We start from the raw sequence: 16722 nt of genomic DNA, 5'->3' as shown, positions 1-16722 counted from the left end.
GTAAAGCTGATGGGCATCTTCTAACCAGACAAGCTAATGCAAGAACACTGCTACATTATTACATCTGACAGTAAGCTGAAAATGTGGGCCAAGTCTATTGAGGGCAGGAAACCACTGGTTTCATAGGTCTTGCTTCTCTGGGAGATGCATTATGAATGGGATGAGTGTGACAATGAACAAAGGGATGGATGGAATGTGTGTTTAGATGTGGAAGACGAAAAACAGAAAGACCCTCTTTTTCAAGAGGGTGAAAAATGATATTCAGGGAGAGAAGAGACAGTGAGGTGGATAACGGAGAAGGAGGGCAAGGAGAAAGAGAGAGAAAAGGCAAAGAGAGGTGCATTGGTGACCCGGGCCACACTCATTAGGCTGGATGCCCAGACGGAGTGTCCAAGTGCTGAGATTCTCTCCAATTTACATCAAAGCCCCTGGGACTCAAGACCAGGCTCCAAATCGAGTCAAACGTTCAAGTGATGCAGAAAAAGAGAGGTCTGGCCAACTGGGGTTAAGAAAAAATTAATTCTGAGAACACACATGCCAAGATGGGCTTGTGGGACTTGACCAAACAACATCATGGAGCAATTTATGTTCTAAAATTGAAATATGCAAATCTAATCAAAATGAAAATGAGGGAAAGGAACTGGGCTGGGTCGACTTTGATTGAGGTCTTCAATGTGATGTCTGTTAATCTGAGGGAAACGTTGTGTATACGCTCACTGTCTGCTTCATGTAGGAGTCTTGTATTTTGCATACTAACAGCTCACTGGCTGATGATGGGTTATTGGTATTTTATACGGAATATTCTGTAATACGAGGTTATGTACACAGTAAGACAAATATCCGTAGAAAAATGGATAATGTCCTGGCACAAAATTACCAGTACTTTTCCGTTAAAGGGATACTAAAATTTTTTTGGAAATAGGCTCATTTTACAGCTCCCCCAGAGTTAAACAGTTGAGTTTTACCGTTTTCGAATCCATTCAGCCGAACTCCGGGTCTGGCGGTACCACTTTTAGCATAGCTTAGCATAGATCATTGAATCGGACAAGACCATTAGCATCTCTCTCAAAAAAAATGACCAAAGAGTTTCGATATTTTTCCTATTTAAAACTTGACTCTTCTGTAGTTACATCGTGTACTAAGACCGACGGAAAATGTAAAGTTGCGATTTTCTAGGCTGATATGGCTAGGAACTATACTCTCATTCGGCCGTAATAATCAAGAAACTTTGCTGCAGTACCATGAATGCAGCAGGCGTAATGATATGACGCAGTGCCTGAAAATAGGTCTAATAGGTTAGACAAACTTAGTCCCGGTCACGTTGGAAGTTACTGAGCTGGGGACTATTTTCAAGCGCTGCGTCATATCATTACACCTGCTGGACTGTAGATTGTAAAAATACTAAATGTTCACTACTTCATGTCTTATGATCCAGTTAAAAAAAATCTGCTTTGTCACCACAGGAATAAATTACATTTCAAAACATATTACAAAAGAAAACAGTTATTTGAAAGTGTAAAAATATTTCACAATATTACTGTTTTACCATATTTCTGATCAAATAAATGCAGTCTTGGTGAGCATGAGACTCCTTTAAAAAAAATATTAAAATAAATATTCAACCATAAACTTTTTAACAGTAACATATTTGACCAAAATCTGACCAGCCTGTGAATAAAGCTAATCTGAATCAATACGTAAATGTATGAATATGCAAATTCATTAATGCTGAATCAACACTGTAAATATAAAGATCTTCAGAATGGCTTTTATTGTTGGCCACAAAATATCCCCAAACTGAAGACGCTGGTGAAATGTAACAGTAGAGATAAGGGTCTGAGGTCAGAATTAATATTGTACTAATAGTCACATATCTGATTCTGCAATGTGATGTGATAATAAAAAGTCATTGAGACTAGACTGGATCTTCCACTGACAATAGCTCAGTGTGACACCGGGGGTCAGACAGAGGATACTCTATATTAACATGATTATGGTATGGACAGTGCATCACAGTGACAAATGATTTCCTAGCTGTCTAAATGATAACTTCACACTGATGTCGAGGCCTACTTTTCTTAAATTAAACAAAAAGCTTATTATAATAATGAACTCTAAGTCTATCCCAAACAATAATATTTAATGTTTTAAGAAGTGAATAAAGACATTTCAAGCCTCTTTACAAAATGAACAAATTTTTTCATTGGATTTTTTTCTGTGCATATTTTAATTATAGCTAGTAGTAGTACATAAACTTACAGAATACATTTTTAAACCCACAACCCCTAGCTATACAGACCCTTTGCAAAAAATTTGAATATCATGGAAAAGTTTATTTATTTCCATAATTCCATTCAAAACATTAAACTTCCATAGATTATAGATTCGGGCCCACAACTTAAACGATTTCAAGTATTTAGCTGTTTATTTGTACATCATTTGGGCTTCCAGCTCATAAAACCCACGAAAACAGGATTTTAAAAAATTAGAATATTACATGAAATCACACAGTAATTACACAGTGATACCATGGTCATTGAACCAGGTTTTGGTTCTTTTGGCAGTGTGGGCAGGTGCAAATCCTGCTGGAAAATGAAGGAAGCATGAAGTGCTCTGAAAATGTCCTGGTAGACGGCTGCGTTGACTCTGGATTTAATAAAGCACAGTGGACCAAAGTCCTCTTTTCTGATGAGAGCAAATTTTGCATCTCATTTGGAAACCAAGGTCCCAGAGTCTGGAGGAAGAATGGAGAGGCACACAATCCAAGATGCTTGAAGTCCAGTGTGAAGTTTCCACAGTCTGTGTTGGTCATCGGCTGGTGTTGGTCCACTGTGCTGTCCACTCAACGCAGCCGTCTACCAGGACATTTTCAGAGCACTTCATGCTTCCTTCAGCAGACAAGCTTTATGGAGATGCTGACTTCATTTTCCACCAGGATTTGCACCTGCCCACACTGAAATCGTTTAAGTTGTGGACCCTGAATCTATAATCTATGGAAGTTTAACGTTTTGAATGGAATTATGGAAATAAATAAACTTTTCCATGATATTCGAATTTTTTGGAAAGGGTCTGTACAGATCCTTTTGTATGTTTTTCTCTTGCAGGTTTATCCGATTTCTCTTTGAAATCAGCCTGGTGTTCAAATAGAGGACTTGGAACTTAAAGGAGAACTCCGGTCAATTTTAACATTGAGCTCATTTTTTTGTACATTTGGAGTGCTGTCAATACAGAGAACAACGACAAAAATCGGTGTTGCCTACACCGAGTTATTCTATTTTTAAAATTTGCACCCTATTGACTTCAATGGGGCAAGTAGTAAGCCTGCTTTTTAGCCTCTTAACATCCTTTAAGTGTCATTACAAGTGCACAGAAAATGTGAGTGATTCCTTCCGAGTGAACACGGGTGGATCTGACTGCAGTAGATGTTAGAGATATTAATAAAAATGAAGTTAAATGAAGGTAATCGATTGTCGAGTTCACGCGCATAGGTTTAGTACCTATGATCACGCGCGTGAACTCGACAATCGATTACTATGGCCTTCCACCGAAAACAGGATGTAAACAAAGGTATGAGCGCTGGCTGAATTAACTTCATTTTTATTAATATCTCTAACATCTACTGCAGTCAGATCCACTCGTGTTCACTCGGAAGGAATCACTCACATTTTCTGTGCACTTGTAATGACACTTAAAGGATGTTAAGAGGCTAAAAAGCAGGCTTACTACTTGCCCCATTGAAGTCAAAAGGGTGCAAATTTTAAAAATAGAATAACTCGGTGTAGGCAACACCGATTTTTGTCGTTGTTCTCTGTATTGACAGCACTCCAAATGTACAAAAAAATGAGCTCAATGTTAAAATTGACCGGAGTTCTCCTTTAAATGGATAGTTCACCTGAAAATGAAAATTGTTTTATAATTTACTCATCCTCAATTGTTCCAAACCTGTATGAATTTCTTTCTTCTGCTGAACACAAACGAAAATATTTTGAAGAACGTCGGTAACCAAACAGTTGATGGACCTCATTGACTTTCCATAGTATTTCTTTTTCCCATACTATGGAAGTCAATGGGGACCAATCAGCTGTTTGGTTACCGACGTTCTTCAAAATATCTTCTTTTGTGTTCAGCAGAAGAAAGAAATTCATACAGGTTTGGAACAACATGAGGGTGAGTAAATGATAAAACAAATTTCATTTTTGGATGAACTATCCCTTTAAGTAGAATCTATCTGAGAGTCTAGCCAAGATTGTACATTTATCCAAGCATCTTTCTCATCGTCTTTCATCACTGTTACTGGAACAATAGCTCTGCTCTAGTTTCATGCCCGTACAACACCAAACACATATACAAGTGCTCAGAGATATAGAGCATGCAAATCAAAAGTGATGCGGCAGCGCTGGAGCATTCGCCCCTGGCATCTCTCTCACTTCCTTTTTCCTCAACTGTCCTCACTCTCTCTCTTTCATTCCATAATGTGAATCTCTTCTTTCCAGGTCAGGCAGAAAGGATGTGATCTGTCTCTAATAGTCCTCTCTTATAGTTCTGCTTGTCTAGTTACATCAGCTAACTGGATGAAATTCTCACTCTGGCACATATTTAAATTATGAATGCCTTTTAAATTAAATTCAAAATTTGAACTAATTTTGAAACGAGTTAGCAAACAAGATGTGAGCAGAATTCAAATGCGGAATTTTGTAGGTATAAATTACATCATAATAATAAAATATGAAATTGTCATTTATATATATATTCTGAATTGTACACTTTTATTCAAGCACAAGATACATTCTCATTAAATACTGTATGCAGGAGCTGTAAATTGAGTTATGAACATCTGTAATAATAACAAACACAGATAAACACTCTCACAGGCACCAAAACCCACATAATACAGGACGGCTGAAATCCCATCAAAACTTCTTAGTGCTGAAGAGATGCTTAACCATCATTTTGATGAGGATAGCAGAAAAAGGACATAAGAAGGGAGAGATGGAGAGAAACGGGGGGATTAAAACATCAGAAGGTAAAAATTCCACCCAGACTGATGTCCTGTCCCAAAGGGAAAAAAAAGAATAATCCTTCCCTTAAATGGACAGCCTGCACTTTACCACCCACAGAGTGCCACACACACACACACACACACGCACACACACAGTAGCTGAGTAAGCAAATGTATACTCTTACCAGCTTGTTTGTCCTAAATATATACCTAAAGGTGCTGATCTAAGCCCAGACTTCAATAAATAAAGCCAGATTGACCACACCACAATTCTGAGATCTGAATTTACCAACACGTTTATTTTCATATTATGGCGGGATCTTTCCTTTGACGTCTATTTTTTTAAATTGAGCTATTAATAATGTTTTACATCCATGCCAGATTATTTCTCTATTTTGTTTGATTTTAAATATTGTATTTTAAATGTTCTATCTTATTTTATTATTTATTTTATGTGCATTATTTTATTTTATTTATATATATATATATATATATATATATATATATATATATATATTTTTTTTTTTTTATGTATTTGTTATATATCAGGGAAATGCCCCAGGCCAGACTCAACTATCCTCTATGCCTTAGCTCTGATGATTTCAGGTTTTACTATCCTTGTGGGGACATTTGATCTCTATTAAGATAGCAAAGCCTGACCCCCACACATAGAGAGCTATAAAAGAAGTAATTCCCATTCTCAAACATCAGACATGGCTGAAAGGTCAGCTGAGGACACTTAAGAGACATGAATAGCTTCAAATAAATGGCTAGTGATGCAGTTGGCACAAATCCTGTGAAATAACCTCTGCCCCTAGAGATCTGACCTGAATATATTGAAAAATAATTCAAAATTGGTCAGAAGATTACACATTTCACGCACAGAATGCACATCTACACAGAATCCACAGACAAATTTGTAAGGGCAAATGAGTACAAAACAAAAAAGAAAGTCTGCCAGTGGTATTATGCAGTTAAACACAGCTGATTCTGAATGCTTCATAAGGATGCTGAGAGTTATCAGTGATGCAGACATCCACACACACACGGCTTTGTCCAATCACCCCTGTGATCTCACCCACTCTCCCGTTTGCCTCCAGGTGTTCATTTCTTTCTCAGTACGCCCCCCATTCCATTTAATGACTCTAATTGCATCCCTTGTCTAATGAAGTCAGACAAAAAGGGAGAAGACTGTTTTTACCAGCTCTGAAATAACCTTAACCAAAAAGCAGAGGTCAGGAATGAAAACTGCCTCTGGTATCCAACTGTGTGCTTTACAACACCAACCTGGTAATAAAAAACATGCAACCCTAAAGCAATGATAATGTCGCAGAAAACACTCAGGTTATCGAGAACATGCCCAGGCCATAAAGTCACAAGACTAAATACTTACTTTTTATAAAGAAAAATTCTATTTTTAGTCTCCATTTCCTGTTAAGATTTTTTTGTTGTGACATTATTTTAATGACAGTTAAGCACACTGCCCTTGTAATGCTAAATATACTTTTTTAAAGTATTTATATATCATTGTAGTGTTTTGTTTTTTTACTGCATTTCATTTATGCAAATTGGAATATATATATGGTAACACTTTACAATAAGGTCTCATTTGTTAACATTAGCTAATATATTACTATTAACTAACATGAACTAGCAATGAGCAATACATTTGCTATATACAGTACTTATTAATCTTTGTTCATGTTAGTAAATAAAAATTCAGTACTGTTCACTTAAGTTAACATTCATAAATAAACTAATTAACTAATGTAACTAATGAAACTGTATTGTAAAGTGTTACCAATATATATATAATTTTATTTTGTATTAATGCTGAAAAGATAAGATAAATGAAATATATAATTATATTTGATTTATTTTTTCAGCATTCATTTATTTTAAATACCTGAGATTACATATATGTACAATATAAACCAAGTTTGCACAACAACACAGTGGTAAAACAAAACACATGTACCACACTACAGACTTCTGCAAAGGATATCACATCTCAATTCAACATATAAAATGAATCAGGCCAAATAAATCATGTTTTTCTATATCTGTCCACTTTAACTGATGTTGTTTTAAAGTGCATACTACATGAATAATAAAAAAGGGAAGAGTTCAACTCACCTCAGCACATTTCCAGGTGTAAAGATGTTTCTTTCTTCCTCAGTCTGATCCCCTGTGCAGCCACACCTATAACGGTCATTTGCATGTGCGTTAGCATTTGAATTAGACATTTAAATAACTGCTATTTAAAGGAGTAAATCCTCAAACCCCACAGGATACTAATAAAGCAAATGTAAAAGTGACTTGTGTAGGAACACTGAGGACTTGGCCAAGTGCACTCTGAACTTATTATTATCTCGAGTAATAGCTCTGAGTGGCCTTTTTATTCCACTTCCTGTTTACACTATGGTGGGAATGTCTCACAAAGTCAGTCTTTCAGTTGCACTCATCTGGCATGTGGAACTGTGGCTGGGGTTTACGACTGAGCAGGCTGGACTGTTTTTTTTTTTTTTTTATCAGAGAGGGGAAACAAGTTGATTATATTAGTTTAGTCTGATTCTCAGTTCCCCACTGTTGTTTGAGACCCTGGATGGGTCTTTAACATATAAATCTAGGCCTGAATTGATTGGCTTGGCTATTGTATTGATTGATTGATTGATTGGCTAAGGTCAGTTTACACCAGCGATCAGTTTCTGTCCCATGACTACAGGATCAAAGGTCAAGCTTTGTAGTTTCCGCTGAGAGAACTGGCCAAGACTTCGATAAGAAAATTAGTAACTACATAACTAGCATATTCCCTTGATGGGGTGCAAAGTTTAACATACTAAAGTTTTGATGTCAGAAAAGTAGTTGAATGCCATTTAAATTGACAAACATTATTATGGATGCATTGCACATTTTTATAATTTATAATTTTGCAAGTCAGTTAATGTCAGTCAGTTAATGTCAGTTTATATAGGCCTACTTTTTTATTACATTTGCCTGCCTTTAAATAGGGCTCTATATATAGAAACATAAACATACAGTACATAAACATACTATATTTAAACACTGATGAGCCAAAACATTATTTATGACCAGTCAGAAGTGAAGCGAATATAGTTGATAATCTCCTAACAAGGTCTGGGTCGATTAGATGGTAAGCAAACAATCAGTTCTCATAATCAATGTGTTGGATGCCAAATTGTTAGGGCAAGGCGACTGCGTCAGAGTATCTCTGAAATGGTGAGGCTTGTGGGTTGTTCCTGGTCAGCAGTGGTGAGAATTTACCAACAGTGGTCCAAGAAACAAACCACAAACCAGCGAAAGGTGTTGAGGGCTCATCAAGGCTCATCAATGCACGACGGCAACGAAGGCTATCCCGTCTGGTCCGAGCCAACAGAAGGTCTACTGTGGCACAAGTAATGCGAATTTGAATGATGGTTATGGGAGGAATGTGTCACAATACACAGTGCATCGCACTTTGCTGCACTGTCGAAAGCCTGGTCTGATGAGTCATGTTTTCTTTTACATCAAGCGGATCGGTCATGTACATGTGCACCGACAAGTCGGTGGAGGGAGCAGCACTGCTGGGAAACCCTGGGTCCGGCCATTCATGAAGACGTAAATTTGACACGTGCCACCTCCCTAAACATTGTTGCCGACCAGTTACACAATGGTGTTCACTGGTGGAAGTGGCCTCTTTCAGCAGGATAATGCACCTTGCCGATGGTTTGAGGAACATGATAGAGTACAAGGTGTTGCCCTGGCCTCCAAATTCCCTTGATTTCAATCCAAATTAAGCATCTGTGGGATGTGCTGGACCAATAAGTTCGCTCCACGGTGACTCCACCTCACAACCTACAGGACTTAACCAAATGTATTGGTGCCTGATACCACAGGACACCTTCAGGGTTCTTGTAGAGTCCATGCCCCAACGGGTCGGTGCTTTTTTGACAGCACAAGGAGGACCAACAGCATATTAAGCAGGTGGTCATAATGTTTTGGCTCATCTGCAAATATAATGTACATGTATTTACACACAGACATTTCTTTTTAATTTTATATAACAACATTTCAATCAAATTTAGAATTCTTTGAAATTTGGACCACATAACATTTATTTAAATGTTATTTCCATTTAATTTGTCCGTGTATAAGTTTAACTTTCCTCTTTTTGTATCACATTTCATATTTTCCTGTTCTTCAAGCACATTGATCTAACAAGGTCATATAACAGCAGATGTTAGTCAGTCCACTTGATCTGTGGAGCAAATAAGTCAAACACACACTTAATGGCTTACGGCATGTTGACTCAAATTCTCTCATGCCCAGATGCTCAGAAACACTTAATAGTTAAAAAGAAAGAATATCATAAGTGGGATGGAATGAATGATATTTGAGGCAACTCACTGTCGCAGGAAAAGTAACTTCAAAGGGGTGCAATAAAAGCCCAGAGGTGAAGCCTGTTTTATGTGTCCTTCACTTTACTCCTGCCATATCCCGAGAGCCGAGCAGAGAGGAACATTTCTCAGGCAGTAAAAAGTGACAGAACTCCAGTGAAAGTGGACCACACAGTGATCCTCCATCACAGGCACAGGTTATTTAGAGGTTCTGGCTGAATAACACACATACCTGGGGGGCAAAGGTCTGGTCAGGAGGATTCTACAGTCAAAAGTGAGCATTAAATGACCCCTGGCCCATAGTATAGAGGCCATGTATGGCATCTGACCTATGGCTTAGACATCTAGCATTGGTCTAAAAATATCCCCAGACTGAAAAATAGCCAATAAACTGTAAAAATCAGCAAACACATTTGGTTGAACTGGAGAACTCCTGGGCAACATTTTGAAGGTACCTCAGATATCCTATTGACACTCAAGGAACTTCAATGTGTAAATCAAGAACCTCAAAATCTTTTTCTTTATACAAGATCTGGAATAAAAAACTAGGATTAGAGTCAGGTGTAATCAAACAAAAGCATTCCATTTCAGCTGTTACAAACTGAGAAGTAACAAAGAGATGGGCTTTGATCAAAAGTGTTAAAAACGTAAAGCCAAAACCTGAAAACAAGGGCTATAAAGTCAATAAAATCACCGTAGGTTCTTTGAAGCGCAGGGGCCCTTATGTAACGTCAGCATCGAACCGAAACAACCCCTCAGATTCGCACTCGCCTCCCACGGTGATCCAGGACATCTAGACGTGTTGCTAGGAAACAGGGGTCCGAAAAAACTCTCAGGTGGACATAATCAGTTTTAAAATAATTACAAGACCAAACAGCATCAGGTAAACTTTAAAACACACAGATTCTATAAATGCAGCCTAATTTAAAATACATTAAAAAAATCTTACCGACCTTAAAGGTAGAGTAGGTAATTTCAAACAGGCTAGCAATAGCAGGCTAGCTTTAAAAGCATAAGATACCACCTCCCTTCAGAGCGCTCTACAAAGCCACGCCTCCTTCAAAACACATGAACGTGCATTTGCATCTGCAAAGCGTCACGAGACAAGAGGCGTTGTTAAATTACCTCATGTCTCAAAGCACTTAACATTACAATAATAATGAATGTAAACAATTACAGAGCTCTAGTTGAACCACTTGACTGCTGCAGATTAATTTCACCATTGATAGTGTCAGTGTTGATAGATAAAATCACATAAATCCGAGCCTGAGGACGTGAACAGCTCCGTGTAGAATGTCACGAGTTGCTATCTCGTAATTACGGTTACGACATGGCGTAAACGCAGCATAAGATGGTTGTTTTGGTTCATGAGGAACTGTAAGAAGCGGCTGCTGTTTCTTTGTGGCGCTCGGTGACTGTCTACAACTCTGCATAGTCTTACAGAACGCTCTGATGACATGTGATGTCTGAGCGAGCAGGGTGCGCGGAGGTATGAAAATACATATGATGACAGGCAGGTAGGACATCATATCGTTGCATTCGGAACGAATGCGATGATTGGACAAACATGTTTTTTGGTTCTGTGACTTCCACATACAATATAAGTACATACATTGTATAACAAAAAAGTGTTTATGAAACAAATTGCCCACCCTACCTTTAAACTTTTGAATGGTAGTGTATATATATATTTATATATGAGCCTAAAACTGTTTGCTTATGTATTATTCTTGAAGCAAGTGTGCTTTAAGATTTAAAAAGTGGGAACTTTTTGCTTTCTACCATTCAAAATTTCTACCATTAAAGCCTCAAGCTAAGCTTTTATAGAACGAAAACAATAATTATCGTCAAGCACATGCATGAGCAAGGCAAAACGACACCATGCAAATATATGGGGTTTTTTTTTACGAATGCTTGCCATATGTGCTAATTATATAAGACTGTAAAATCACAGTAGCCTATTCATCTACACAATCTCACATGCAAAGTCAGTCTTTGTAGGTGACACTGTAAAGTCTGACCAGCCACACAGATGATGAAAGGGTTTGAAACATTCATTTACAGTGTGGATGCTTTGTATAAGACACAGGACCTTGTTAGTGTTTGTTGACATCATGTGAGGCCTATGACTTGTGCCTTCTTGCTCCAGTGGGACGGGCGGCTCCTTCATTATTCATGATTCGCCTTGCTGATGCTATTTATACCAGCGTTTTGACTCATCACGCTCCAGTGATTCCGCTTCTGGAAATTTGTCCATGTGAGGACCATGATTGTACTTCCTCAATACATTTTTAGGTCTCTGTGCTGCTGCATCTGTAATAAGAGGGCAGAAAAACTCATCACCAGCATCAGAAATAATTTATCACAGTAATTCCCCTAGTTTTATTCCTATATGGGTAGAATGCATCAGAGTAGTAGGCATAAAAACATGTAGCCTAACCATTAAACACACAGAGTATGAAATATACATTGTGTAGACAGTAAAATAAGCATTATAAAGATGGGAAAAAGCTCAAATGTTACATTTTTTATCAAAAACATGAGTATTCTATGTGCAAATTTGGCATTTGAACTGTGAAACTCATCTGTGGGTTGCAGGTCTTCGTTCTCTGGGGAATCTCTTTTCGTCTGGAGAGAGGAAACTGGAAATGCCAAGTTTCTTCACATGGGAGGCTGCCCCATTAAAAGAGAAAGAGGTTTTGGAGCATGTAATTTCAGCAGCAGCCCACTGGCCATCTGTGAATGCTGGCCTGCACCGGGCGCAGCTGTTTAATAGCAGTATCAAAATAGAGTCAGATGTAAAAGGCGCGACCACTCATTTTAAAACCATATTCATAGAACAACAATGACTTCAATCTCAAGTGCCTCCCAAATCCGAGGGGTTATACTAATATATTCCTGATGAAAAAATATCTTAAAATCCTAAGGTTGGCTGGTCTTCCAGCCTGGCCAAGCTGCTGTTCACACATTCACAGAGCCTGCATGGCCATCGTAAAAGTGCCCTTTAAAACCTCAAAATTCTCAAAGCATAAGATATGACTATGAAGTTGACTACAAATTCAATACAAGTAAGCAATTTCATAAGTACACAACTCATAAATAAATAAAAAAAGAACATTACAAACTTTCCGAAATTACTTTCTTGAAGACGCTTTTGGGTCGAACACAAGCGCAAGAAAAGTCTGCCATCTAGTGGTGTTTTCCAAGCAATGACCTTTCTTGGCTCCACAACAGTTAAACCAGTTACACTTCCCTAATAAACATTTCCCATGTTAACCACGGCTTCCAAAATACCATAATACCAAAAGAGAATATCCTTCCAACAATGTAAGCAGCTTCTTTTTAAAGCTAAAAAACATTTTAGGATTTCTGAGACAAAAATAAGTTAACATTTCATCACAAAAACAGAAGTGTTACTTTATTAGGGGTTCAAGCACGAAATGCTGAAAACCTATTGTAATTATTAGGATTTTTATTATTTTGATATACTATTTATTATTTTGAATTCTTATTTTTATACTTTTAGATATTTTAATTTTAAGTTTGTAGATTAATGTGCTTGTCATTTTTATTAGGATTTTATACTTCGATTTAGCTTTAATTTAAATTTTAGCTTTAGTAATTGTACACAGAACTTCAATTTAAATTTTCATTTTTTTCAGCTTTATTTCAGTTACCAAAAATGGTAATACAAAACATGGACCAGAATCAGGTTTAATAATATACCCACGCTATTCATTTTTACCATCATACAGCCCATAAGTTTAGTTCATAAAGACACACACACATAGCCAGCCTGATCAACGTTTATTGAATAAAGCAGAAATCAGAGGAAATGTACATAACTTTGTAGTTGAAAGAATGCAGAAGGGTCCCACATGGTACAGGAAAAACAGCTTTGTGTGAGACTAAAGTACAATTCTTTAAGAGTTAACTTGCTAAAAATAGATATGTATTCATCAGTTTACTGTGCTTAAGTGCTTACGGAGGGGGGGGTCCACATTGGTCACTAATATTTTCAAGCTGGCTCTTCGATTAGAACTGGACTCTACTCAGTGATGCCTATAACACCACAGGCCAGACGACCTCCAGCGTTGCCAGTTTTAAGACTTTCGTCATTGTTTCCCTTACCCAAGTCATCCTCCTTCTCATGGATCTACACAGAAAATACACAAAATCTAATGTTGAACAGACAGTTATTGCCAATAGATGTGCCGCTGATTATAAAACAACAGAGTTGTTTTCTTACCACCATGGTCCTCCCAATGATGGAGTGTTCCCCTGACAGGGTCAGCATTTTGTCCACAATGTCAATTTTTGCAACCCCACTGTCACCAGCTATCACATTACCAAGGTCTCCGACATGCCTATGAGACACAAAATATTACAGTAATAAGACATCTACTAGCACAAGGCTGCTTGAAATTATACAGAAAAGATACTGCATGCAGAATCTTGCGTTTCAATTCTGGCTGCAAAACACCTGAAAATAACTGGCAATGTGATTTTGTTTTCATGCAATATATATTGTGATATAAAAAAAAATAATAATAATAATAATACTACAAAAATCTTAAACATATGACTTCATTCTAGAACGAGTGGGGTGATTTTGAAGGGGAGTGAATCTGCACAGAAAATTTATTTTAAAAAGCTGAAAAATGCCATTTTTACTCTGAAGAGAGCCTACAGAAAACAAAGACCTGCAACCCACAGATGGGTGTCACTTTTTTGTGTGTGTGACTGTGAACCATCCTCAAGCGCTGAAAGATTTGGGAAAAACAAGAAAAATATGGATGTTCACACTTGGATATATTCTTTAAAAACAGCTTAAACCTAGTATTTATAGTAATATATATATCCTGTAAAAACACTACTGCACAGTAAAATATAATGCTCTTAAAAGGAGGACTTTTTTTTTTTTTTTTTGGACAGTCACTAATGAAGGGTTGGCCATCAGGAAATCAGCATCTTCATAATGTAATTTAATGTGGATCAAGAATGATCAGCCATATTTATAGCTCAGGCGATTGGTTCAAAAACTGAGCAACCACCATTGAGATGAATAAGAATGCTAACGGACAGATTACTTTATTACATACCAGGAAGCAAGTCATTTGAGGGATTTATGCAAATCTGACAACTTCAGGCAGACAGAGTTTGTACTGTAACAACACGATAGAATCGGTCGAGCCATAAATCACATTGATAAACTCACCTGGCACTATCAGTTGGTCCACCGTGATTTTGTTTGTGAGGGTTGAAGTGCGGACCTGCACTGATGCAGCCTGTGATTCACAGAGGAAACAAAATCTTAGTCTGTGTTCATGTGTACATGTTCTGGTTGCTAAACCCCAGTTAATAAGAAAATAAAGACATCTAGATCAAAATTTATTATTATCAGTCAATAAGTTTTTGTTTGGCCAGTGTGTCAAAAGCATGATTTGATGAATAATTGAGCGCAATGCATCGGCCATAAAAAAAATTAAAATCAATATCAATATCAACCAACCACTTCAGTCCTAATAGGATTAACCCATACATAAAGGTCAGTGGAAGGAGTAATGGTGCTTACCGTTTGTGTTGTCTCCAAAAGCATGGACATGGAAACCATGCTTTCCAGCAGTAAGGCCAGTGATTTCACCTGAGAGCTTCACTGGAGTAGCGTCACTCTAAAACACACAGATCACTCGTCTGGTCAATGATAGTTTCATATCACTTCATAAAACAAACGTTTACTGCTTGACATGATGAAGATTTTGGTGCTAGCAACTCCAAGGTAATGGGTTTGATACAGAAAATGGTCACATGTATACCTGAAATGCAATGAAAGATAAACAAAGCCTAAAATGTAAATATTTGACAATGCTACATACAAATCAAATGCAGATGAAACTTTATAATGTAAATTTCACAGTGCAAGTCATATTATAATAAATATGAGCTTTTCAACCACTACATCAGTACAGTTTCAAGTTGTGCCAGCATTTGATGTGTGCTGTGATGAACTTGGTCCTATTTGGCAAAATTGACAGCAAACAGAGATAGAGGAGCATGACTCAGCAACCCCTTTCCCTTCTAGTTATTTCACGAGACTTTTTCAATGACACAACTGAAGGCCACTAAACGCCCCTGTGCGTCCCAAAGTCCCAATTTCAGGTGCAAAAAGGTTATCATTTCATTTGCATGTATGCGTTTATGAAGACAAATTATTAGTATGCACAGAGCCGTATCAAAGGTCATTAGTGAGCTGCATTTAAAGGTTGCAGTGAATTTATAGAATCGTGAATCACGTGTAACAGGCCATTGTAGTTCATTATCAGGTTTGGCCATCAAAATGTGCATGGAAACAGCAAAGCGAATCCCGTGCAACCGCATATCACGCCCATGTTACGCTAATCTCACAGTAATGCACGGTTAACTCTTAAATCTCACTTGTAGAGTTTATGAAATGCAGTGTGCGTGGATCCGTGCTAACTCGCTGTGAGCGCTGCTCTTCATAACAAACGCCGTGCAAAAACACACACACAAAAAAATTGTTACCTCTTGCTCGAAATAAACGGTTCCGGTTACTTCCCCGGTGCCTTTTAGCACACAAACAGCCTTTTTAACCGCCATGTTGCCTTTGGATTATACAAACTGTGAAGTTGTGAGAGTGAAATAAACCGACAGTGTTTGATAAGAGGAGGTGCGTGGGTCGATCTGACCAATCAGAAGGCTGAACGGATTGGTGGCCGCTGATTCGGTCAAAGTCTGGCGTGTCACGCTGTCAAAGTGACGTAATGTCTCCTGTACACAACAATAGTATGGAACTCTTTTTTAATGAGAGGAATTAAGCAATACCTCATTTCAATTAAATCGTCTGAGAAAAAATAAGCTTTCAAACATTGTGTTTGCAATTCATTTCCTGATTTAGTGACATATTGTAATTCTAAAAACGTCATTACTTTCATTTTATATTGCTTTTAACGTTTTCATTTTCGGCTTTATTTTATTCCATCGTTATTTGTTAGTCTGTATATTTTTTAGCATTAATCTAATAATAAAAAAATATAAAAAAATTGAGAAAAATGTCTTGTAGATGTATTCTAATGCATCACATGTGCTACATACAAAGTAGCCTACATAAAAATATTTATGGTGACTGTTTGTAAATTATACCATATACCAACTTAAAAAATCCTATATCCTATCATATGGAAGATATTGCAATAGACAAATCACATGGCTGTCACACTGACCTTGACATATGGTCACAAGCTGTCCTCTAATTTCAGTCATGAGTCATGACCCATTCATATAGATATAGTTGTCCTATTCAACCCT

The 16722-nt window shown here is 37.4% G+C and overlaps 1 protein-coding gene across 1 annotated transcript; it reads right to left on the bottom strand.

Moving 5' to 3' along the window:
- Nucleotides 1-13188: 13188 nt before the first annotated feature.
- Nucleotides 13189-16189, bottom strand: sod1 (superoxide dismutase 1, soluble). The gene is made up of 5 exons (XM_084400209.1): nt 15940-16189; nt 14972-15068; nt 14615-14684; nt 13646-13763; nt 13189-13552 (listed from the first exon to the last, which is right to left on the bottom strand). The coding sequence occupies exons 1-5, from the start codon at nt 16012-16014 to the stop codon at nt 13445-13447; spliced, it is 468 nt and encodes a 155-aa protein (XP_084256335.1). The 5' UTR covers nt 16015-16189; the 3' UTR covers nt 13189-13444.
- Between the last annotated feature and the right edge of the window lie 533 nt (nt 16190-16722).

This window comes from Rutilus rutilus (assembly GCF_951802725.1).
Source record: "Rutilus rutilus genome assembly, chromosome: 25".
Taxonomy (NCBI): domain Eukaryota; kingdom Metazoa; phylum Chordata; class Actinopteri; order Cypriniformes; family Leuciscidae; genus Rutilus; species Rutilus rutilus.
Note: the sequence above shows the minus strand (reverse complement) of the source record. Positions and strands in the feature narration are given on the sequence as shown.

Bases quoted from the DNA above. Each gene is read 5' to 3' on its own strand.
- sod1 (XM_084400209.1), bottom strand. From the start codon at position 16,014: ATGGCGGTTAAAAAGGCTGTTTGTGTGCTAAAAGGCACCGGGGAAGTA. The intron at 15,069-15,939 runs GTAACAATTTTT...TGTGTGTTTTAG, and splicing joins CCGTTTATTTCGAGCAAGAG to AGTGACGCTACTCCAGTGAA. The intron at 13,553-13,645 runs GTAAGAAAACAA...TTTTCTGTGTAG, and splicing joins TCATTGGGAGGACCATGGTG to ATCCATGAGAAGGAGGATGA.